The sequence below is a fragment of the Toxotes jaculatrix genome, chromosome 3 (assembly GCF_017976425.1).
Source record: "Toxotes jaculatrix isolate fToxJac2 chromosome 3, fToxJac2.pri, whole genome shotgun sequence".
In the NCBI taxonomy this organism is placed as follows: domain Eukaryota; kingdom Metazoa; phylum Chordata; class Actinopteri; family Toxotidae; genus Toxotes; species Toxotes jaculatrix.
Window position 1 is genome coordinate 20,414,182 of NC_054396.1, and position 23,588 is coordinate 20,437,769.

At 42.3% G+C, this 23,588-nt stretch overlaps 1 protein-coding gene across 1 annotated transcript; it reads left to right on the top strand.

Moving 5' to 3' along the window:
- The first annotated feature begins 12,398 nt into the window (after positions 1 to 12,398).
- On the top strand, positions 12,399 to 23,364 carry LOC121179421 (mitogen-activated protein kinase kinase kinase 12-like). The gene is made up of 13 exons (XM_041034264.1): positions 12,399 to 12,891; positions 15,605 to 15,788; positions 16,090 to 16,281; positions 16,497 to 16,655; positions 18,093 to 18,251; positions 18,426 to 18,534; positions 20,422 to 20,531; positions 20,684 to 20,800; positions 21,101 to 21,238; positions 21,377 to 22,088; positions 22,476 to 22,543; positions 22,810 to 23,110; positions 23,278 to 23,364. Exons 1-13 carry the CDS (start codon positions 12,399 to 12,401, stop codon positions 23,362 to 23,364), a joined length of 2,829 nt encoding a protein of 942 aa, XP_040890198.1.
- The last annotated feature ends 224 nt before the right edge of the window (positions 23,365 to 23,588 follow it).

Here is a 23,588-nt window from a genome sequence, read left to right on the forward strand (position 1 = left end):
AATTATCACGCTATATTCTGTGTCAGCAGAGGGCGCTGCGGATAAATAAACAACAAACCCACAACTTGTAAAGCTGTGGCCACGGACGGATTACGCTCGGAGGGGCCACACTACAGGTGGCAATTTCATTATTTCCCCAGGTACCCAGTACTCTAAAGCAGTAATGATTAGTTCATTAATCAACTAGTCGATTAATAATCATTGGTGCTACTGTACTCCAGTGATGGAATAATACTAAAAAGGTCTTAAGACCTTGAAACTAACTAAGGTCTTAAACCTTTGACATTGAGACCCTCTATAAGAAAAGGCTACAATATGGAGGACTTGTCCTAGTTGATATTCTACTTAAGTGGTGCAAATTTGAAACAAATTTGTGAATGATGAGTAAACCTAGGTAGTAGGTATTAATAGAGTGTATAAATATCACAGCAAAAACCAACCTAAATAAAGTTCTAATAGGAATTATATATCAATGTTGCATATAGAGTTATAAATCAGTAATCACAGATTATCTATTATTGATTGGATTACTAATTGGGTAAAGGTAACGAGATAATTGCCCCAGGGCCCCAGATCCTCAGGTTCACTGTGACATTTGTGTTTCTGTATGATTGCTGCCATTGATTTTTTTTCAGTAATTATTTCTATAGTTGTTATTGTTTATTTCTGATGTGTTTTCTTCTTGTATTACTACTACTACTAATAATTATTATTATGATGATAATAATAATAGTTTTAATAATAAAATACATTTCTGTATCCAACAAACGCTCTCTTTTCATCTTTGCTCAAATTAAATTAATACATAATCCTTATAAATGCAAGTACGAGCTCCAACATCGGAATCGGGTTGATGCCATTAAGGAAGGTCTCAGTTCTCACCCCCAGCTCTCGCTCTCGCGATATTATCTTCAAGGTTTATTGATAAGGTAATTAGCCAGATGGGATCCTTGTAGAAGGAAGGCTGAACAGAGGCACCACGGGTTTCAGGGCTGCCTTGTGTGGGGAAAAAAAGCAACTGTTCTTTATTTACAAACCAGCCCACCAGCGGAAACCAAACGGTCGAGTCACTTCACTGAACAACACCGAGCCTGCAAAAGGTAGGTTTTTCTTTTAGAATTATGATTGCAGTCTTTCTCCTGCAGGGCATGATTAATACCTCTGATGCTGCTCAGTGCACCAGTCTGAAAATGCGCGTACATAATGCACTCGTAATAATGCAGCTGCATAGACAGACACTGTGAGCCGAAACGCAATTTCTGCCTTCATGTCGACACAATGGAGAGTCACTCCAAGGCTGTAAGATTTTAATCAGTAAATCTCGTGGTCCAATATTTGGTGCAGATGCAGGTTACGTTTACAACCGCCAGGGTGCGCCGTGGATTAGTCCTTCTGCAGAGCTGGCTGGTGTTGATCGCATATCACCAGTTCACCAGGCACGTTGACAACTCTTTATTTCAGCGTAATGAAATCGATAAACATTGATTTGAAGGGGGGTTGCTTCCATTTTCCTGAGAGGGTGGGGTGTAGGGTTTCTGCTGAAAAAGACCTTCAAAAGTCGACGCCCACGGTCCATCCATTACATCTTGTCTCTGATTTGCATCTACAGTAAATGTGGTAAAAACAAAGTTGAAAATGTGTCTGAGGGCCACAGTGCACTAGAAAAAGAAACTCACCAGCATTTTAGATTTGTATCAAGACATAAAAGCCAAGATTTGCCAATAGGGAGAGGAATGTTTCAGTTACAGTTTCACTTGCTTATGAAACAAAAGGTTTATCAAATCACTGTTTAAATTGTGAATGAACTATTTTTAAGATAAGTTAGGAAGATAATTTAGGAGGGAATCTCCTGAGGGAATCAATCTGATTTTGGTCAGGAAAAGTGCAGCCATTTTATTAGTTTTCATTTGTCCCAGGCCCCACTCCGGGTAAGTTAAATTACTTATTATAAACTACTTAATTATAAGTTAAATTACTTACTCCAACCTTCCACCATTTTCAACATCTTATTCCTACTCAGCCACAGGTTAAATGAGGAAATACATCAGGTGCCCTCTGCAGCTGCCAATAGGCCTTAGAGCTCTTGATCAGCACCATGGACAGCGCACTGCACTGAACAGCTGAGGGCTCAGCTTGCCTCCTGATGTTGCACAATAGATGTTTCATTTATGTTATGAGTCCTGATCTGTGTTTTTGAAACAGCAATAGTCTTTTTCATCCTGACACTATTGATGTGCCATCATTTCCATCACAGTTTTGTAACGAATAATAATTGGCCACTTTACTTTGTCTGAATTAATGACTCTTAATACATCTAATATGTGATTCAGTCAAGTGGGGTAATTAGCATAACAGTGGATAATTGGTGACCAGTATTCCTCCAGAATACAAATTTGGAAAAGAATGCAACTGCCTCTTATTATTCTGAATATGTTAGGTAATATAGTGAATATTATGTGTGTTGACAGGAGATTGCTGAACATATTACTGCCTAACAGAGCAAAAATGAGAAGAGAGAAGAAGAAAAGTCACAGAAAGACTTCAAAATAAATTAGGGATAAATGGGAGGGGGGGGGGGGGGGGGTTGTCAGATTCAGATTTACTTACTCAAGACCATGATTTCATGATATGAATGCCAAACAAAATATACAGTACAATCAGAACTACAGCACCAGTCAGGAGGGAAGTACAACACTGTCTTTTCACTAGTTTTTCACTAGTTTTTGTTTTTCTTGTGAAATATAGTTGGTTCTGTTATCTCTTCAGGGGTATAAAAAAATTAAATTCAAATCAAACAATTTGACTAGAAGAAATCATCTTTGGCTTAGATTTACAGGCAATTAGAGAGAAAATCTAAAACATTAAGATTCAGAGGATGTCCAGCTGGCTTTCCCTCAGGGGGTAATGTAGCTGCTCCTTTTTCCCAAAAATCGAATGAGTCACAGTCACAAGAAAACTGGTTATAAACAAGCCCGAAGATTCATCATCCAGCCTCCTACATTGCTGACCAGCCAGCGAACCTGGTTCCCCATTGGCTCGGCCCATACCATGAGATACAGTTGTGGGTGGCGACTGAGAAAACGTCACACTGCTTGTGATTTTCCCTGCTGCTTCCAGTTTTACACACGGCAGTGATGGGAAATGAACCTGCCCCGGCTCTCCTTAAAAGGAAGAGCAAAGCAGCGTTCAATCAAAAAGTCAATTATTTGCCATAGGGCAAGTGTACGTCACATTCCCCTGAGTTATAACACTGCAGTGGCTGCTTTGAACAGCAGAAAGTATGTTGTCTTGGCTGTGGATGTTAGATAGTAAACTGAAGAACAAATATAGGACTTTTTTTGTTTTGTGTTTTGAGGAAACATTTAGATAAACAACATTAAAAAAATACCCTATCTATTCAAATTATGTTCAAAGCATCTCATAACTTGTGCGTGAGCAGTAGATTATTTCTCATTACTGGATATCGAATGTTAATGATTACACAATGACAGAAATCAGCAGTTCAATTGGTAGACATAACTATGTCTCCTTTAGAGTAAGAATAAATAACACATGATGTAATAACAAGGTGATGTAAACTTCCAAGTTACATTAAAATATTAATACTCCATAACTTCATTATTAACTCTTTACTGAAGAAAAATTATTCCAGTCTCTGCCATTTCAACAGTCGGATTCCCTTTCATTGGGGCAACATATCACAATATCAGAGGAAAAAATAGAGGCATGCATTGCATTAATTAAGTGTCCATAAGCATAATTAGTGATTTTACACATTTGGTTACACACTTCAGTTAGCCAAGTCTGTTGGCTGTTGTTATGAATTGCTTTTGTCAACCCTGAAGCATCATTAATCTCATGGGGGGGGGGGGGGGGGGTTGTTTTGTTTTGTTAGGATTTAGAATGGTGCGTTTGACAAAATATCTGTTTAGTATAGCTTCTTATGCTTTCTTGTCTGGCACCCTGAGAGAAAAAGTTCATTAACATGAAGTATTTTCCTCCAACACATCTAATGAGATACAAACCGACTTCCCTGCAGCCAAAAAGAAAAGACCCTCAAAACAAGAGCCTAAAAATCGTCAACATAATTATTAATACTTCCCATGTAACAGCTGGTGAGCCTCTACACTCAAGGGCATTTGGGAAGTGTAGTTAATCCAATGATAATCTTGAGCGTGGTTTACACATATTATCTCTTTAATTGCCACGTGTGCTATGCAATTATACCGTCACCAATTACATGGCTATAGTTTACTAGCCTGTCTAAGCATTTGGTTCCCTCTAATAGATGCCCTTTATCAGCACATGCAAGTGAAGCCACCAAGTCGTACACTAATGGATTTTCCATCGACATAATGAATTAATTATATGTTCTGAAGTGGAGTGTTGCAGGATAATGCTGAGCCATGCTATATAGCAGCAGATATAGAGGAGAGAGACACGAGATTCTAAGATGAGAGAGGAACTGAAGGTTGAAGGTTTTAGATGATGTAGCCAAGGAAGGTGTATGTGTGTGTGTGTCTGTGTGAGCAAGAGAGTACTGTATGTGTGTGTGTCCATCCATTAGAATGCAGAGTGCATCCTCTAGTGTGAGTCACCCTCCTCCCTCCTCTCCCCCTCCCCTCCCATCCACCCACCTCACACCACCAGCAGCATCTAACTGCAGTCACCGCCTAATATTACGCCTCTGACTTCACACCAGCCAACTGAGGATTTTGTTTCTACGGCAACACGCTCCAGACTCCACCTCCTCTCATCCCCACCACCAACCCACCGTCCCTCCCTCCCTCCCTCTTCTCCTCTACCCCCTCCCGCTCCTTCCCGGCACAGACCACGTGACTTTCAGGAAGGTTTCTCCAACCTCCCCTTTATAGTTATTAACCCTGTCCTGACCAGGCTGCTGCCAGTGGCTCTCCACAGCAGGCTGCCTAGCTGGCTTCTCGCCTCTCTGAGTTTTCAAAGGGAAATCAGATGCATCTCTAATCTGCCTGGAAGATCAAAGCAGTGCTTGATCTAAATGTTAGACTAGCATATTTTAGACCACACCAGAATGAGTCAGTGTGGTTACACCATTGGCTGGAACACTTCTTCTAGCTTTTCTTTTAAGTTTTAAACTATATACACTATTGTGCATGTAGTAATGCAAAGTGAGGATACGTTCAAAGAAATACCATGATTAGTGTTTATTTATCATTTAAATCCATACAAAGTGCCATAAACAGAAAAACTACTAAATCAAACCAGTACTTGGGGCAAAGTTTTTCAGGATGGCAGGTAGGTTGCTACATATATCTTGGAGAACTTGCCACACTTCTTCTGTGGATTCTGGGTCTGTGATGTCCAACAGAAAAGCCAGGTCGGAAATCAGTTGCTTATTCATGGCCACATGAATGTTACGTTCCGTTCATGCTTGAAACATCCAGATTTTATCCCCCAGCTCAAAAAAACAGTGGAGAAATTTCCCTCAGTTCAGCCATCTCGCCTCCTGGTGGTACAGCACATCACCTTACTGTGCATCCTATTTGGCACACAGCTGTTCTTGGCGTAAAATACAATGGTATTTTAAAACTTTCCCCCCAGACTTGCAGATTTTGTCTTATACCAGCATAGTTAGGCCACATTTCTTCCCTACCATTGCCAGGGCTGCCAGCCAGATTCTCCCACTTCCCTTTTGTCGTACCTGAAAGTCTCAAGGTCAGCCAGCTCCAGCAAGACTTTAAAATCTTTGCTGACTCCATGTAAAAACAGTGCAGATTCAGATCTAACAGTGCTGTTGAAGCAACGGAAAAGGCAGAAACTCCCTTTGTGGCCGGTAACAGTGTTCTGGGACAAGCTGATTTTGGAGAGAACATGCATCCAGTTAGGGTACACAGATGCAGCAGCCACAGTCAGGTACTGTTTCACAAAAAGAGAGAGATATTACCAAAATTCTTTGTAGATAGGACCTATTTAATTTAATAGGAAAGCTTAATAGTGCTGTGCTATACATTGCTATGAAACTAACTTACTTTTTAGCTGCGCAAAATGTACATTTCTTGTCATTACAGTTAGAATTTTACAACACTTTAGGAATAAGAGAAGAATGAGCTTGTCAAATGCTATGGTGGGCCAAAAAAAGGGGGCGGCCCCGAATTGGGCAGCCCTGCTGTATGCTAATACGTTCGTCCTTATCAACTTTAAAGCTGATAATATGTCAGTGTTATTTTTATAGCTTGTTTGCGTTGCCCACAAGAGGCCAGAAAATTAAGCAAATTTAGAGAATCTGAAACGTGCATTATATATAGTTTATGACTAAAGACACACAAATGTTTATAGCTTTTATCCAAGAACTTGCATTGTCAGTCAGTTTTTTATGATGTCCTCTTTCCACCCCTGAGTTTGCTGTGCTGTAATGCAGGCAAGGTCAAGTAATGAAAGACGATAAACACTCATCGTTTGTAGAGTTTTGAAATGGGAAGAGGAAGCTTGGTGTCCAGCAATGATCTCACCTGAATATTGCCTCATTGGCTCAACTGTTTCCTCCGCATCCCATTGGGAGATATGTTGGTCCTGTGTGTGTATGTGTGTGTGCACACATCTGAGCACACGCACGTGTGAATGGATGAACTTTATGAATGAAAACTCTTCTTCCTGAGCTGCAGACAGGAGGTGAGATCATCTTGTTGAAATGGAGAATCCCCCACCCACAACACCACCCCTTGCCGCCTACCAATACTGGGTGGCGCCAATCTTAATGAATCCCATCAGTGGATAATATGGATGAAACACACAGTAGTGGCAACCTGATTGATGACAATACTGTCCAATATCAGCTTCCCCCAACAGACAGGAAGCGATCACTCCGTAGTGTATGCTGACACAGACATACACAAACACACAGGCACTCACCTTTCTTCCTTCATCGGAAATCTAAAAGAATATCTCTGGTGTTCTGCTGTTGGTTTTCAGTCAATGCGATGTTGAAGCTGAGTGCCAATTATCTTGGCTTCTTTTGTTCACGTTCCCTATAGGAACAGAGTTGAGTGGATTTGATGATTGGTCACCTTTTCACTAGTGTCTGCGCGAAAGTGACAATGAGTAACATGAGGGGCTCTTGATGAGGATCCATAAATAGGCTCTCCAATGAGCCAGAAGCTGCCCTCCCCCTCATTCTCTATTCTACACCCAACTAACACACACACATACACACACACACACACATTCCTACCCCCTTCCCCCTTAACCGGACTTGGACAGTCTGTGACCACTTGGCACTGGGCCTCACACAGCATACTGTACACTCATACTCAGAGGCATGTATACCCACACGCACACATTGCATTCCTCTCAACATCCTCCACTGCAGGCTTCTGTTAATTCCCTCCTACAGATTATGAGGCATGTTGCCAAACAATGCAGCATTTTACATCAGCCATTTAGATTTATACTTCTCAGTGGCTGCTCTAGTCAGGGTAAAGCTTTGCAGTTCTAATTTTACACATTTTTAAAATCTTCTCTTAAATATAAAGAATGATATTTGTGCTGGATAAATGACATGACAGTAAAAGAAGCACAGCTCCATCAGAATCCACTGTGCAATATTTTAAAAACCAGTGGGAGTCGCACTGAATATATTTTTGAAAAGCTGTCACTTTGTAGATTTGGGGCTTTCCGTCTGATAAGGAGCGATACCCTGCGGCGTTCGTTCTGTGTTTGTTTCTGCCGTAGTTACCGCAGCAGATGAAGAAGCTGTGTTGGTGGACATCAGATCCTCAGAGGCCTGAACATACCTGACGAGAAGCTGTACTGCAGCTGCAAGCACCAATAAATAAATCATGGTGAAAGTTTTAAGAAAAGACATAGAAATAGAACAGAGGGGGTACTGCTCCATTCAGACTGCCTTAGGACAGAGTAGGGAGTGGAAGTGTAAATGGATGGCATAAAATAGCAAGAATAATTAAAGCAGCTGATTTTTTCCCACCTCTCTTTCTATTTTATATGATATTAAAACCTTTGTGAAATATTAATAAATCACATTTTGGCTAGGGAACTTGAAGATAATGTTAAAGTAATGTTAAATTGTAAAATTAAAATGTACGCATTAAGATCACTGTGAAAAAGAAAGCAATTAAATATTTACAAGTGCAGCAAATGATACTTTAATCCCTAACAATGCCCCACTGTGATACTGTACGCTGTAAAACGTTTAGTTGAATGTTTAATTACTTGTATAAAAATAGTTCCAATATTATTTTGCTGTTGCTTTCTGGTCCCCTTTGGTGGCTCTAAAAGGTAGAATTATTTTTTTTAAAAACTCGTTATGTTTCAGCCTGCTTCTGTCTTCCTCCATAAACCACAAACCAAACACTCAAGAAAGAAACAAAATATTTCTCACTTTAATTTGGCAAGGGTTCACGTGGAAGCAGGAGGCAGAGGATGACTCAAAACATGAATACATGAAAACCAAAGCAATCAGTTTTTCCGAAATATAATTTCACTGGAGGTTTCTACCTCAGACAGAGCAGAAATCTTTTTTTTTAAATCAGGATTTCATAAATCACGCTAAAAAGAGAAAGAGGGGGAGGCTTTGAATGCTTGTGTATGTGCAGGTTTCTCAGCCTCACATGGTTTGTTCTTGCACTAGTTAGGGTTTCCCCGCTGTCTACAAGCAACACGATGAGGTCATCGTTATGGGTTTAAGCTGAACATGAGCTTAATCTGGGAGATAAGGGCTGGATTTGGATTTAGCACTAAAAAAAAGGGTCACGTAGCTACAACCATTTAGACTCAATAAATACACAGCTCAGACATGGGATCCCCAGCTGTTCCACTAACTCGCATCTTCCTCTGTGTCAGCCAAATATTTTGACTCTTGGAAGATTCTCCAATGTCTATAGCGATTTCATGATCTCCCAGTTGGCATGCAGAGTTAAACTGGCACCCATTCATCATGCAGGATTTCCCTGACTTGAATGTGTGAGCTGTGTAATTTGGGAGAGGTGGAGAGTGAGCTTTTTTCGTTCCCTACATAGGCTCACCATGATGAATTAAAAGTGCTCATTTTCCTGCGAAGTAGCGCAACAAAGCCTCAAAATACTCAAAAATTGGAGTGGTTGTTCAATTTTGATGTAAGTTTGAAAAAGAAGGCAAGATTCATTATTTATTTAGTATTTATTCAGATTTTCCCAGTATAATACAGAGCAAGTTTTCACACATGCCAGGTCTTGGAAATAATACCCAAAATAATAAAAGGATGCTTTGAAGACAAGGTTACTGTGTTATTGCATGTACTGAGATCTTCAAACACAAAATGAGATACGTGTTAAAAGGTGACAGTTGTTTAAATTAGTGTGAAATTTTTATTTCATTCAGGTTAATTAAAGTCGCTGAGGGAAACAAATCACGCCTGGGGAAAGTCCCATTTAGGTCCTGCATGTGCTGTCCCAACTTCCCTCACTCTCAGAGAAATGGGTCAGCAGAGATTGGAGATGATAATAATAAAAACCGACCTGCCGTCCTTCCTTCATGTCCTCTCTCTGTGGCAGACTGAGTCGTGCTCACAGATTGTGCACCAATTACACTCGATACAGAGGGCGTTAATAGGGTTTGAAGGGATTTTCATGGCGCTGTCCAGTCAAATGCTGCGTGCTTTGGGGATGACATCATTTTGATCACCTCACATACCGGCTGACCCCCCCCCCCCCCCCCCCCCCCCCCCCACCGGCCACAACACAGACACACACACCCCTCCTCCCTGCCTTAAGAGTTGCCACACTCGCACATAAACCCGCTTACCTGCGGTTGTCCCGTGTCTCACCGGACTGAGCTCGTCACAGCACATATCTCCTCTGATAGGTGGACATCAGCTCTGGCCCCCTCCCACCCCTCACCCCCTCCCCCCGCCCTCCCTCTCCTCTCCAGCCCTGTTTACTATAGGTGAGGTAGCCGTATAAATTCCTGAGTGTGCGCAGACCGCATCCTCAGAGGAGAATGGAAAAGGAGGAGGAGGTGTAGGAGCAGGGAAAAACAAGCGAACCAAGGGAGCGTAGCTATAGCTGTGTTTACTGTTCAGCGGGATAAACGCAGGAGAAAACGCACACTTCCACGCAGACCTCCACGGCTGAGAAGCCTCACTGGATGCAGAGAGAGGGAGGAGGGGGGAAGAGCGTGGATGCTGATCACACCGACAAACCAAGACAGGAAGAATTTTTAGGTGGCTGTTATTAGAATAAAGCCTAAAATAAAGTGGAATAAGCTTTTGCAGTCACCAGCGATGGACTTAAGCTGTCGGAACTGAGGTAGGAAACGTTACGTTGTCTTCAGTGATTATCAGGTAGACAGGGAGAATGTAGACGGTCTTAGCACAAAATATCGCAGCCTGTCCTTTATTATGGAAGAATAAGCTCAAATCGTGTATTTGAGCACAACTTCAGTGCTGTCAGTGATGCTCCACTGATGCACCGGAGATCTTAACCGCAGGAGGTGCGAGGAGAAGCGATGATGCGCACAAACCCCACCGATACATCCACAATGCACTGGCCTGTAACAGACCGTAGCCTGCTCCTGCAGCTCCCGCAGCTGACACCTCCAAATAAATAAAGTGGAGAGCTGGAGCAGGACTATGAAGAGACAGGATCAGTCGGATGTGAATGATTTGTGATTATTCCAGATTTCAGACACCAGATGTGTCTCAGTGGTTGGGTTTCTCCCTGCGCAGAAAATTATAATGAGGATTTTTTTTTTTTTTTTCACAGACTTTAGGGTTTATGGTTGTTGCTCTGCTAATGAATAATCCTGGCTGTGCCTTCCTTGTTTTGGGCTCTCTGTATAATTTCTCTATTCCTATTTATGAATTACAGATCAGTAATACACAGCCACACACACTGAGTATCACGACATAGTAGGCTGATAGATCAACCATCAGATGCCAGCAGCAGTATTTTTAGCCAGGGTAATTGTTAGAGATGGACATAGTCTAATAGCATGAAGATACATTTAGGATTAGTAGTTTGACTCAAACTGAGGATATGAACAACAAAAATAAGATACCTGAAGTGCATCTCACAATGACTGACTGATACGGAAACTGATAAGCTCCACGTTTAGGATTTTCTAAGAGAAAAATATATTTTTTTGTCTAGTATGTGCTACAACAAGACAATTGTAGTATTGTTAAGGGTTTTGATTTATATCATTATTTCACTGAGCAGGTAAAACCTGTCACCTCTTAGTCTTGCTTGTCACAGACAGCAGAGGAGGAGGAGTGGATCACTTCAAAAGGCTCTGAAAAGAAATGGTGCATTTTCACTCTCCACTGAGCGTGCACTGTACGTTGTTGTCCTTGGAGACATGAAAAGCCTTAAAGAGTCTTTCAGAATTAAACAGCCATCATCTGATCTCATCCATTTTAATACACCAGTGATATTGTTCAAATGTAGAGTGTAAATCACCAGCTGTGGCACCATTCTGCACCGTGGACATGCTAAACAACAACACTGCAATAGTATTATTGTAATGTTCTGTAAGATGGAGAGTTATTTAACTCATTTACTGTGATGCTGTGATACCTATGCATGGCTGTGACAGTTAGCCTAAGTGCGGGCTCGCATATTATTTGCCATGCACTTTATCAAACGTAGAACTGAACTGAGGCTTTCTCAGATTTATGGCCCAGACAGGCCACACTTTTGTCTTTTATCCACATCCTGAATCATGTTTCACGTTGTAGTATTGATTTAATATCTTCAGATGCGTCATGACTCATTAGTTAATGTCAGTACCCTGATCACATGGTGCATGTAGAGTAGTATCCACTATACTCTCAGCTTCATCAGATTACAAAATTGCACCTGTGGTGCAGCATGCAAGAGATCATTTCAGAAATGCTAAAAACAATTATGTGCAATCCTTGTTCCATGATATTTGAAGTTTGTGCTGAAGATGAACTGTATCTTTTTCACTGAGTTTGTTGTTATTGTGTGCTCCTTGAAACATTACCCTTAAAGGCCTTCGTATAGAAAGCTTCACAGAGATACAACAAAACAAAAGAAAAACTGACCTGAATCAGAGCAGCACAGAAACTATGAATGTGCATTTCTGTTTTGCTGTAGTGGGATGTGCTTGCCTGTATTTGCAGATAGTTCATTGTGGTTTAGGTCAGACTTGGTTTTGTGGTACAGAACAACCACTCCGCTGAGTTTCTCTACTACTTGTGTTAAGTTAATAAATATAGCTAAAGGTTCTACTTATAGGAGACCTAATTAATTATCTTCCAGCGGCGACACAAAATCAGCCTACATGGCTCTCAACTTTGATATGATTTGTAACTATCTCCATCCTCTTTTTCCCTCCCTCTCTTGCTATGTCTGGTCTTGTCAAGGCTCCAAGTTCTCTGGTTGTTCGGATGACTGCAGTCCCTCATGGCACTCATTCATGAACCTCGTGCCCCCTCTCCTTCTCTCTCTGGCTTCAACACACCCCTCTCTGATCCCCCATCCTTTCGGCGGCTCGATGCAGAAACACCCTGCACACCAGAAATGGACCTAACACCGACACAGTGTGTCCTTCGCAACGTACTCTCCATAGATACTGGGGGTGCTGTCGAGTCCGGGGGTGGAGGAGGAGAGGGTCAGAGTGCTGGGCACAACCAGACACCAGGCGAGGAACAACAGGAGCACTTTGCCAACAGTGTCTTGAAGCTCCATGAGCATGATGGGAGTCCTGGAAGGACGGAGGGAGAGGGGCAGGAGCTGGACAGCAGCGCAGTCAGGAGCCAGGCGGATGATGCCAAGCTACAGTGCCAGTCTACCGGAGGGGGAGGAGGGTTTCTGGAGGGGTTGTTTGGGTGTCTGCGTCCCGTCTGGACAATGATTGGCAAAGCCTACTCCACAGAGCACAAGCATGACCTGGACGGTAAGTCAAGGAGTCTAAATTCATTTCAATACACAGTGGAAGCACGTACACACTGGGATCAATAGTTGCTTTTAGTTTTCCAATAAAAGCAGCCACTAGCTCCCATTTAATTCCAGTCTGAAGCTTTGATATGCTAATTAAATGATCTTATCCCCCAATTTAATTACATTAAACAGTTGCTAGAAAAATTACTCACACAAAGGCCATGTTGTAAACAAACACTTTCCTTGACGTGAACGAGCTGTAGCCAGTGAGGGACTCTATCAAAGCTGCAAAGGGCTTATTTTCCCCTGATGTTCCCCGCTCCGTCCTTCGCCTGCTTGTGCCCACCCCACCTCCCTCCCACTTCTACCCCCCACTGAAACTAGCTCCCTGTGACGCTGTGTTGTTTATGTCTGCAGCCACTACAATAGCGCAGAGCTCCCCCGGGACTCCTCTGCCAAATCTGCTTCATGAATTATGCATGCCCACGCTCTGACCCTGTGCCTCTCATCTCTATTAACGCAAACCTGGCACACGCACACACAGACACGTATGTGAGCATGCGCCCAAGGATGAATGCACACACAGATAAACACATCCACAAATAGAAACACTTAATATCCAGCACTGACATGAACACGAGATCAGTTAAGATGCCAAAAACAAACTTGACTTGTATGAAAATACATACTGCTTCACACATCAGGCACGAAGGTGGCAGTTTTATATCTCTTCTTGTCTTAATGGCCTCCTGATATTTTATCACCCGTTTGACATCTCCCCTTCACTCCCCTCCTCCTTCCATCTCTCATTGTCTCCTTTCCTCTCCTTTTCATCCTGTGCTGTTATCACTCCCAGCCCATCTGCACCTCGCTGCTCCCCTTCTCTGTGCAGCATCACAGGGAGTCATACACACTGACGAGAGCAAAATGGATATTATAAAGGTGAAATAAATAGGGATATTTCAGCTGACGGCCTGCCTACCGTATGACAATGCCCTATTATTAAGCTTTGATCAGAAGGAACAATGTAGCACAATAGAAAGCAGGAAAATTGTCTGTCCTTTATTGATTCTGGAGGACATTGGGGTGTGTGATGATGTGGTAAATTTCCCTCAGTTTTTCAGATCAAACAAAGCAGACCAGGAAAAATTCTCGTGTATCAGATGCGGTCTTTATTGTAGGAAATTTGAGGGCCTCATTAGACACCGAGCCCTCAGTCAATCACTGGAGAGCATTAATCATTCATATCTTCCTTATTAATGTGATAAATGTGTCTGAATCTTCTCTCCCCCTGTTAAGAACAGCAGCAGAGCGGGCTGTAAATTTTCCTTATATTAACAGTCTGTCTTTGGCCACATGGACCCCTGCAGACCCATGGGGAATCCCCCTCCCATCTCATCTCTACACACATACACACACACATGCACACACACACACACCTATCGCACCACTACTGTCACTTCCCCTGCCCCTCTCTTTTCACCATACATCCACAGTAGGCTCTCAGATCCCCTCCCTTTTGCAACCCCCTCCTGCACGTTGGACCCCTATTTTGCGTCAGCCCCACAATGGCACTAAGCAGGATTTAGGAGGCTGAGGGAGACTTACCCACAGGAGATTAGAGCTCCCTGGCTGTCTGCCTGCACACCCTGAGTCTTAGGTTAAGGTGAGGTTCAACTGCAGAACAAGATGTCAACTGTAGTTCGGTATAGAGGCTTACAACAGGTTTTGCTGTCAAAGGATTTTAAGATATGGCAGCATCTGTGGTGGTGCTGCATATTTCCCAGCTACCGGCTTAAGTTACCAATGTTTTGGGGTTTTTTTTTTCCTCCATTATGCAATGATTTTTGCCTTTTGTTGTTGTAGTTGTTTAACGTATTTGGCAATTAAGTATGAATTGCGAATTTCTTTTTCATTTTATTAGCACTTCAACAAATACCAGACAGAGCTGCTACATAGTGCTGCACAGAATGCTGTACCACAAGACATTCTGACACATTAAATGAAGAGATGCACATCAAAATAACTCCGAACAAGTAGGAAGCTATAAAAAAATGTATGCAATAAGAAATAGGTATCATTACAACATGAATGCAAAAAAAGATTTAAACAAGACTAAGAATCTACAACCTCTCAGTGAGGCTCTTCTTCGGAACAGTGGTGCTAACAGCCTCACAGTGACAATACTACCATGCTGATGTTTAGGATGTATGATATTTACCAGGCTCACCATCTAAGATTAGTCCCCTTAGCAGGCTAACATTTGCTAATTAGCTCCTGACAAAAAGTACAGCTGAGGCTGAATGTGTTTAGTTTTGCTGTTTTTTGGTTATGAACTAAAGCACAGCAATCACTGTCATAGCTGTCAAGATATTTGAGAAATGCCATTGTCATGATGCTTCTAGAGATATCAGAGAACCATCAGTCATTAGGATTAATCCTCTGGGGACAATGAATTTCTGTACAAAATTTCACATCGATCTATACAATAGTTGTTGAGATGTTTAAGTCGGGACCAAAGTGTTGGACCGACATTTGCTCACTAAAAATCTAGTACTTAATAGCAGTTATGGACATCAGCTGCTCTTGTGAACATAATTTTGAGGCATTATTTTGTCATTCAAATTGGTGAAATTGATCTGCAATCATGCTCTCTATCCATAACTGACATGTTTCTACACCGACAAACTCACCAACTACTTTCCCTACATCTTTTTCCCCAATCTCAGAGGCATGGGAGGTCCCATTCGAAGAGATATCGGACCTGCAGTGGGTGGGCAGTGGAGCCCAGGGTGCCGTCTTCTTGGGTAAACTGCACGGACAGGAAGTGGCTGTAAAGAAAGTGAGAAACATCAAAGAGACTGACATCAAGCACCTGCGCAAGCTCAAACACCCCAACATCATCACTTTCAAGTTAGTAAAATGATCAGTTGGTTGATTATATCACAGGGTTTTCCACAAAAATGGATGTTTATACAGAATATGACTGATGATAATTTCCACTTTTCGTACCTTGTTTATGATTGTGTCATAGTTACACGTGAGAGGGTGTAAGGAACTAAGAAATGCAGCCTTAAGTCTAACAATGGTACGATGTGATTATATTATAGTGTAAAATGTCTGTTAGTTTAAAGGTTTCCATTCAACACTGGCATTGTAACAACTCTGATATGTTTTATCCTAATATTCTATACTTGCTTTTCTTCACTCTCAGAGGTATTTGTACCCAGGCTCCATGTTACTGCATCATCATGGAGTACTGTGCCCAGGGGCAGCTGTACGAGGTGCTGAGAGCAGGCAGGAAGATCACTCCATCCCTGCTCATGGACTGGGCCATGGGCATCGCCGGGGGCATGAACTATCTTCACCTCCACAAGATCATCCACAGAGACCTCAAGTCACCAAAGTGAGTTTTGTAGACTGTGTGATTCGCTGTGTGAGTACAGCTCTGCAATTCAAGTGTGAATGATAATGTTAGAGTAAACAGGTCACTGAATAGTTGCAGTTAAATCTTAGGTCCAAATAAGAAACTGTCACAGTAGAGCTAGAAACCCACTAAAAAGACTAATTACATATGAACTCAAACAGGTAAACATAAACCTGAGAAATGTTTCATTCCAGCATGCTCATCACCTACGATGATTCAGTGAAGATCTCTGATTTCGGCACGTCCAAAGAGCTCAATGACAAGAGCACCAAGATGTCCTTTGCTGGCACGGTGGCCTGGATGGCTCCTGAGGTCATTCGTAACGAACCCGTCTCAGAGAAGGTGGACATTTGGTAGGTGTCATTAATCCCTTTTATACTGTCCTTTTGCATTGGTCAACCTTTGCAGTTTTCCCTCATGATTTGTCTTATCTGCCGCTGAATCAACATAGAATCTCATTAGTTACAGCCTGCTACTGTATAGAGTACAGGATCCTATTTCCAGAAAATCTATTCAGTATTATGTACAATATCTCATTACATGAAATTCTATAGGGTCTCTGCCATATCTGATGGGTTGCCCTGTGTGAAGCCCTGAACTCCCCCATTACATTCTCCCTCCCTCTTTCTCCTATCCTACATCCCTCCATCACTCTTCCTCTCCGTCCTGAAAGGAACGCTGGCTAATTTAATAATTGATTTGCCAGATGCTGCAGTGCTTAGGAGAGGCTGGAATAACCGTCCAAGCCTGCGGATGGTTTGGCCTGGGGCCAGCAGTGCATTAGCAGAGAAGTGAAAATAGGATTAAAAAGCTTTTGATGTGGAAAGAAAGCAAAGCATGGGTGTATACTGTGCAGTTTTGTTTAAATTGATGTAAATCAATTGATAGTAGTCCATATCACAAAAGAGAGGAAGAGGCTGTGGTAAAATATTATGTATTATGTATAGTGAGTTTTGTTTGTGATGACATATAGTGGAGTGTTTTCACTTTTTTTTAGTGTTACTTTAAGTCAAATTGACAAATCATTCAGTATATTTCTAAATAACATCATACTGTGTAGAAACACACCAATAATTGGAATCCATCAGATATTTAACAGTCCTTAATCTGATGGTACAAAAACTACATACGTTGACTAAAAATCTACTAAACAATAGTTTATAGTTCTTGTGTATTTATATCACAAATCATAAACAAGGAGATGGAGAGACTAAAAATATGCATGTAAACACAACATCACACAACCCCTCAATGCTGTATGTGATGCTACTGCCACCTTGGATACTGTGCATGAACACCATGGCAACCCAGGGAGTCACTAACAACAGACTTTCCTTAGTAACCATCCCCACGGGCCTGCTGTTCTGCTCTCCTACAAAACAGTTCAGTGTTTCATCAATGAGACACTAAATTACATTCACATTCTTATTTGTATATTTTGGTAAATCATAATAATATTTCACCAGCTGTTTCCTGGAGTTGTGACCAAATATCAGTAATATTTTAACACATACCTATACATTATATATGGGCACAATCCATAGAAAATTGTTACCAGTGACCAAATGTTTCATAATACTGAACTGATCATGGCATTAGCATCAAAGGCGCTTTCATTAAAGACAAATATCTTTTTACAGAGAAGTATAGCTGCACCAGTGTTAGTGGTAAAAGCAACTTTCTTTGCAGAAAGTTTAAAAGAGTGACATTTCAGTCATGCTGCCTTTCATCTGTTCACTTCACATCTTTATCAGTGTGTCTGAAAGTGACTGTGCCACATCTCTCTGCAGGTCATTTGGCGTTGTGCTGTGGGAGATGCTGACAGGAGAGGTACCCTATAAGGATGTGGACTCCTCCGCTATCATCTGGGGAGTGGGCAACAACAGTCTACAGCTGCCTGTACCTGATAGCTGTCCAGAGAGCTTCAAACTGCTCCTGAGGCAATGCTGGTGAGCATGCTGGGAGGGGGACAGGAGGAGGAGGAGAGGGGAGGAAAGGAGCTAGATAGAGATGGAGGGAAGAAGAGTTATATGGAAAAAGAAAGTTGAGGCATTTGCAGTAAGAGAGTATAATAAAGTGGAAGTCATGCTTGCTGGCAAAAACATTGTTTGATCCATTCACAGGAACTGCAAGCCAAGAAACAGGCCATCATTTCGACAGATTCTCCTGCATCTGGACATCGCCTCAGCCGATATCTTATCTACTCCTCAAGAAACTTACTTTCAGTCTCAGGTAAGCTCCCTTTATCCCTCAGCATCTGAGTTAAAAAAAAATCAGGTTCATTGCCATTGTACATATTAAAAAGTAGAAAAGGAGAATGAAGTGTATATATATTATAATTAAGGGAAAATATAATTGAGAATAATCACTTCTCAAGCCCCAGTGTCGTTAGTCATATAAATAAATACTTGAACATCAGACACAGGTAGTCTGTCTACTAGAGAACATCTTGTCAACAACATCCAGTTTCTCTCATACTCATTTTGCTCTCAAGCTATTGCCATTTGTTTCCAGTCTGCTGCAGTGATTTCAGGCAGTGCAGCATGTGCAGCTGCCTGGGGCCCCAGGCCTCTTGGGGCCCCACTAATAATACCTGCCCTTTCAATCATAACATATTATTCTTGGTTCCTTGGTCTTTGTTCCTTGTCACATTTGAGTGTTGATTTGTGGTCAAAGCGAGAACCTTTTCCAACCTCCATCATATCGAAATGAGAAGGTGTGTGTGATGGAGATGAAGGGTGTGTGTCTGCCTGTGATTGGGTGGGGGATGGGAAAAATATGTTGGCACAATCGCAAACCCAAACAAATGAAGGACAGGAGACTTATAATTGTGTGGAAGATATGTCTTAAAAGCACATATCCTTTTATAGCTCATGCATTTGTAATTACAAGACATACAAACACTCAAATATGATTTTATTTTGTCTTAGCTGCAACCGCCCTGCCTCCTTCTCTGTTTTTTTTTGCATGATGCAAAACACAAACCTTTTCCACTCTCTCCACTTATCCTTGATCCTTTATTTCTCCCTGCCCCCCCCCCCCCCCCCCCCCCCCTTCCCCCTCCTGCTACCCTCCCCAGTTTCTCTCCTCTCTGCCCCATAATGGATTTTTCTTGTGACGTTAGAAAGAAGTATTTTCTGCTGGAGTGTATTGATTGCTTTAATGGTAGGGAGCAGAGAGCAAAGAGACAGAGAAAGAGGGGACTGGAGACATAGAAGAGTGTGCACAGAGTCCATTAGCTTAATAAGAACAGCACTGCTCGTGCACAGACAGACATACACACACAAGGTTGCTACGCTCACTTGCTTGTACATGCACACGCTCATATATCTGACTTCCTTTGTCCTTTGATATGACAGGTATCAGATAACAGCTGCCACGCTTCAGTGTGAGCAAAAAAATGCCCACGCTGCATTTTTTTTTTTTTGTGTGTGTTCATGTCATGTCAGTTCATGTTTAGTTCTGCTCCCAGTGTATTGATTATTATCTGACAGCTTAATGGGTTTTGTTTCAATGATACACATGAACCTCAGTGTGTCTGCAAACTAAGAGCTTTTTTTACTACATCGAGGTGCAGTGAAATTTAATCTCGATACAAATATCATTCACTGTTAATATCATTTGTCAAATGAAGTGGAATAATACTTTATTATCCTGATAGAAAACACAGGAGCATTGGCAGCATTTTCAAATCTAAAAAAAAAAAACAGAATTTTACAACAGGTGCCTAAAAAATGATCACCTTCAGAGACAAGTAACTATGATGATTTTACTTTGCATTACCTTCCACTGTTTTCTGGCTGACACTGGTTATTGTGCTGTTTTTACTGGGATCTCTTGCTATTTTTAATTGCTGCACAGACAGAGCATTAATTATTATTAATAGCAGCAATGGTCATAGTTACAATAGTAATGGGATTGTATTAGGAACAGAAGCAGTTATCATACTAGTTGTGGTAGTAGTGGTAATATTAGACACCATATTACTATTCATCAAGAGTCTATTCAAGACATTTTTTTCATTCATTTTTTATTTTGTTCTGTAAAACTGTGAAATATTCAGCCACTGTAAATCATTGAAATTCTGCTCTGATGGATGTGTCTTATGTGTTCCACCAGGCGGAGTGGAGAGATGAGGTGAGGCACCACTTTGAGAAGATCAAGTCAGAGGGGACATGTCTTCACAGGCTGGATGAGGAGCTGATCAAACGGCGCAGAGAAGAACTCAGGTCAGACAAGAAATGGGAATAAGGGCGCATAAAAAGGATGGACAAAGGAAAGCTAACCAATGAGAAAAGAGCACATGCAGTTATGGTGGTAGCAGATAAATGTGCACATCTGTGTATTTATGTCCCTCTCCTCGCTTTTCTTCTCCACACAGACACGCCCTGGACATCCGGGAGCACTATGAGAGGAAACTGGAGAGAGCCAACAATCTCTACATGGAGCTCAATGCTATCATGCTGCAGCTGGAGATCAAAGAGAAAGAACTACTCAAGTATGAACACACTGACGCTGATTTGTACTTATATTTTTTTCAAAGTACCTGCAGAATTGCTACATGTTTAAAAATGTAACATTAGGAAAACTAGGGTTTTAATTATTCATACTAACAGCTTGTTGACCATCAGCTGTCTAGTATTTGTTATGAAAAAGCTTGGAGAAGTTCATCCATAATGTGAAGCAAGTGGACATTACTTTCAGTCACACAGGGCCATTGCATGTAACAAAGTGCTCTCGCATATAAGTATCTATTGACATCCATTAAACAAATATTGGCTTTGTGTTTAAACGTCAGGAGGGAGCAATCACTGGACAAGAAATACCCAGGCTGCTTCAAGCACCACAGTTCCAGACAGTCAGCCTCCTCAAACTCGATGGAGAAACTCATGAAGAAACGCAACATACCTCAGAAACTGCCCTCACACAGCAAGAGGTGAGACAGGAAAGAAATTATTCACATTTGTGAGGCAATGTTAAGTGATATAGTGAAAATATATAGCTGAAAATCCTTAAAGCAGTTGAAGAATTTAATCTATTCTTTGAATTAATTCTGTCCCTGTCCCTTTTCCAGGCCGGACTTACTAAAGTCAGAAGTAATCCTCCCCAAACTGGACTCATCCATGACCCAGGTCACAATACCCAACAAAGGCTCTACCTCTCCTGGCCGCTCACGCAGAGGAAAACCCCGCTATAGGAAGGCTGGAAAAGGCAGCAGTGGGGATTTGGCTCAGCTAAAAGCCACCCTCTCTTCATCTTTAGCAATGGTCAACGCCACCTCATCTGTTCCCAGCAGCAAGCACCATCTAGATCCCAGTGCAGCCCTCAGGGGCCTGCAGCATGACCTGCTGCTCAAGAAGATGTCCTCCTCCAGCCCTGATCTCATTTCAACCACCCTGGAGGCTGAAGGCCGGAGGAAGGGGCAGGTGAGGCCAGGGCTGGACAGAGTGGGCAGCCAGAGCGCCTCAGCCGGTTTGGGGGAGAGCAGAGGGACGGGGGGGCCAGGGGAGGGGCCAGATGTGGGTGTAGGGACTGATGATCTGGCAGAAACACCTCCACGCAGTGACACGCCCAGTGAAGATGCAGCTTCGATTCCGTTCTCCAGCAGCCCAGACTCTCCGTGTGGCAGGGGAGCAGCTGCAGGGAGGGCGTCTGTGCTCGGGAGCCCCCGTGTTCCTCAAGAGGGCGAGGAGAAGGAGGATGGAACGGTGATCACGCGCTCACCCAGAAGTCAACGCCTCACACCTGCAGCTCTGCTCTACAGGGCAGCGGTGACACGCAGTCAGGTGAGACTTGATCTGCAATGAAAAAGTATTAACTGTAGCCCAGTTTCACAAAATCATTTTGAGCAAATTTTTATTAGGGAAAGCAAATCATTTTTGTTTCATTTGTTGCCAGTTAAGCTACATGCAGTGCTCAGCTGGGGTTATAATAATACTTAAAGAAGTAATAATAATAATAGTAATAGAGAAGCAGCATGCTTCAGAACATCAAGCCCAGTCAATTCAAAACCTGAACAGGCTGAGCTTTCCAACAGTGATATGTTTCCAGAGTGTCATCAGGGTCATATCTCACCAGATGGCTCTGAAATCTTGGCAGGATTGTGGGCAATTAGTCTGCAGTGAAACAGGTGAACACTGATGTTTCTTACTTACAGTAAATGTTCTCCACAGAGACGTGGACTATCATCAGAGGAAGAAGAAGGAGAAGTGGACAGTGAAGTGGAGTTGCCAAGAAGACGGTAAGAGTTTTTAAACACTTCAGATAGAATTGTTGAACACCCAGACTTCTGTTAGTCTTTTTAGTAGATGGAGTTTGGTGACCTCCATTGCATTAATTCCCAGTGTGGCTTCGTCCAACTTGATAAACTGCCGCATGTTGGGTTTGAACATGCCTGTGGCTCTTTATCATTCGACTGAGAGGAAGTTATCAATCCACTAATTCCATGAAATTATGTAGAATTTTTTCATGAATATATTGCCTCTCTCCTGTTGTGTTGCCCCTTAGGCGTCCCGTGAGCATGACCAAATGTCAGTCCCTGTCAACGTTTAGCTCGGAGAACTTGTCAGTCTCGGATGGCGAGGAGGGAAACACCAGCGACCATTCCCACAGCGGCACACCTGACGTGGTCAGCACGAACACCGACGAACGTCTCGACGACAAGAGTGATGACCTTCTGTCTCAGGGGTCAGAGATTCCTGCCGACCCATCTGACCCGACCCAGCTAGGCTCTGATGGGCTGTCTGAGAAGGAGGCTATTCTCCGACAAGTCAAAACCCAGCTCGCTTCAAATGATCATAATTACGAGGTAGGCAAAAAAAAAGAGTGAATAAATAGAAAGAGACAAAATAGTAGTCAGGTATACAGTACAGAGACGTGCAGATATAGCTGACAAACACTCTGAAATTGTACATCAGAGTTAAAGAATCTGTTGCCATTCTAAATCAAATAATTCATGTTTTCGCTCCAATCCAGGGCCTGTACGATGACTCGGACTGTGACAGTGCAGAGCTGGACCATTCAGGCAGTGCAGAGCCTAGCCAACCTCCAACCAACTGGTGAAAACCCAACACCTCAGCCCACTCAGACACTCGCAGATCTGGCCTCATTCACTCTCACAGACCTTTGAAAACACTGAATCGTAATCAGGGACATTGCAGAGAGGCAGGAAATGAAGGCCCATCACCGTCATCATGAGCAGCAACACAAAACAAATCCTTGGAAAACGGTGAGTGGGATCAGAAACCTGAAATCCTGGGGAAAAATAAGTGAAAAATCCCATTCTG

Excerpts from the sequence above, each read along its gene's own strand:
- LOC121179421 (XM_041034264.1), top strand. The coding sequence starts at position 12,399 with ATGGCACTCATTCATGAACCTCGTGCCCCCTCTCCTTCTCTCTCTGGC. Across the intron at positions 15,789-16,089 it reads CCCAACATCATCACTTTCAA|AGGTATTTGTACCCAGGCTC; the intron begins GTTAGTAAAATG and ends CTTCACTCTCAG. Across the intron at positions 16,282-16,496 it reads AGAGACCTCAAGTCACCAAA|CATGCTCATCACCTACGATG; the intron begins GTGAGTTTTGTA and ends GTTTCATTCCAG.